Source organism: Vollenhovia emeryi, unplaced genomic scaffold (genome assembly GCF_000949405.1).
Source record: "Vollenhovia emeryi isolate VEMERY1.0 unplaced genomic scaffold, V.emery_V1.0 DF945492.1, whole genome shotgun sequence".
In the NCBI taxonomy this organism is placed as follows: Eukaryota; Metazoa; Arthropoda; class Insecta; order Hymenoptera; family Formicidae; genus Vollenhovia; species Vollenhovia emeryi.
This window is the reverse complement of record NW_011960874.1, coordinates 1-2,165: the sequence shown is the minus strand read 5'-3', so window position 1 is coordinate 2,165 and position 2,165 is coordinate 1. Positions and strand designations below refer to the sequence as shown.

The 2,165-nt window shown below is 45.0% G+C and overlaps 1 protein-coding gene across 1 annotated transcript; it reads left to right on the top strand.

The window, feature by feature from the left end:
• The first annotated feature begins 627 nt into the window (after window positions 1-627).
• On the top strand, window positions 628-2,145 carry LOC105561178 (chondroitin sulfate proteoglycan 4-like). The gene is made up of 2 exons (XM_012010940.1): window positions 628-973; window positions 1,921-2,145. The coding sequence occupies exons 1-2, from the start codon at window positions 785-787 to the stop codon at window positions 2,143-2,145; spliced, it is 414 nt and encodes a 137-aa protein (XP_011866330.1). The 5' UTR covers window positions 628-784.
• Window positions 2,146-2,165: the final 20 nt, after the last annotated feature.

The following is a 2,165-nucleotide window of genomic DNA, read 5'->3' as shown; positions in this document are numbered from 1 at the left end:
ACGAGTAATTAATTATTAAAAATCGTTGTCTTAGGCCGGCCTACCGCCCAATTCGAGCGCGTGGCAAGATGTGACCGCCTGGCGATCGATATTGCTATGCGCACATCTCGCCACGCGCTCGAATTGGGCGGTAGGCCGGGCTAAGACAACGATTTTTAATAATTAATTACTCGTTAACTATTACGAAAATTGCAAAATGGTACAGGACTTTTCCGTTCATCTCGATCCGTTCTACCTTCTCAAAAATTTTGTCGGATATGGAAAGACTCACCCTGTAGATTAAGAATCTTTTTGACTTTTTTGTTTCAGGTAAGCCTGAACGATAAAAGTCATAAACGCAGCGGACTTGCATTTTGACACGTCATTCGAACGGTGTAGAAAACGCTTAATTGAAAAATTGTTTAAATTATGACAAACAATTTTTTGTCTTACATAAGAGTGCCCAGATAAATCCCAAAAGATTTATTTCTTTGTATGATGCATTTACTGTGAAAAAAATTGTTAGAGATAAGAATAGTTTTCGGGCCGTTAAAGTGCAATGACCCCTTAAGATAAAAATATTCCTTTCTCTATAATAAATACGATTGGCGCTACATCGATCCTGTTTTATGATACACTCAAGTGTAATAGCATTGGATCCGGAAATTCTTTCTGCGGGTGCTTCAAAGGGTTAAAGCCCACGTTAATCCCCCGATTTCCGCTGCGCGCGAACATTGTCGCATACGTTAGATATGATGTACAGGATTGTCCTTATGATAATTGACTTCCCCAACAGATACAGTATATGCACGACGGTAGCGAAACCACAGAGGACAGCATGATTCTGGAATTGACGTTGGTGGCTGGGACAGGCTATACGCTTCCAGGATACCTCCAAGGACGCCTCAGATTCCCTCTTCACGTTAATGTCACTCCTGTCAATGACCCGCCGTTACTCGAGATACCGACCGCGAAAGTGCTGCGTCTGGCCCAAGTAAGAACACGAAAATAAACCGCGGGCTCCTCTGTTTCCCCTCGAACCGAACGCGTTTATCGCGCGATACATTTTTCGTCGGGACACGCCGCGGCGATAATCCGAGACACCGTTGCGTCTGGCACGGCCGAAACAACACCGGCGCTCGACGCCACTCGGCTAAATCAATTAATGGAGGCCGGGTGAAATAGTAGCTTATTTGTGGCTCGTGCATCTTCGGAGAACGTGGCAATTTAGCCGCAACGAAATCGATTTAACTCGCTCGCGCGCCGGTCATCGCTCTTAATTAACTGCGCGTGTAAGCTCGAGGGGGTGTGCGCGTGTGTATATCATGCACGCGCATAACGCGCAGTCTCTTCTTTTTTCTCCTCAATCCGGATGGAATTCTCGGAAGAGCAATAATCGCGGAATATGAAGACGGAAATTATAATTGCGTTATTCACGTTCATTTAACCTCGTGCACGCCCGGGCGATCCCGGCACGCTAAGTAACGCCACAGCAAAATACTCGTTGCGCGAAAATAGTAGACACTTGTAATTACTAAACTGGCTGTTAATTAATTTTTTTAAACTCTTACGGAAGTGCGCACGGACAAAAGTGGCTGTGCCGCGTTAACCGGCGCTAATAATATTAAAATCAAATAAATGATATATTAAAATGAAAAAACGTGGCAACTTTTTTTTTTATAGAAAATTGATCCATTTGCACAAATTATCCTTGCATAGAAATAAATTTCACCGCTAAACGAATATATTGATATGAAATATTAAGGCGTGTACTCGCTGTGCGCGCCCGATGCGCGTAGCGGTTTTCACGTCAGCGCGAAAGTAACGGCGCATTTTTTCGCCAATTCGCTGAATCCTTTCATCCTACATGCCCGCGCAACTATTCGCCGGGTGATTCCAGGCAAATATAAAATGTGCGGGGAAAAACGCTGATATTTGCAGGGTACAAGAAAAATACTGACCAAGGAGTTAATATGGGCTATAGACGCCGACACCCCGTCGGAAATGCTGATTTATACGGTTTTACGAGCAGACACTGACGCCGGGCACATCGAACGAGTTACCTCCCCGTTTCGACCTATCGACACGTTCACGCAGGCCGAATTAATGCAGGGCCTCATCGCGTACGTGCATCGCGGGAACGGTAACGATCTTCATTGTTGCTAATCGCAGAAGAAACGGTGTGC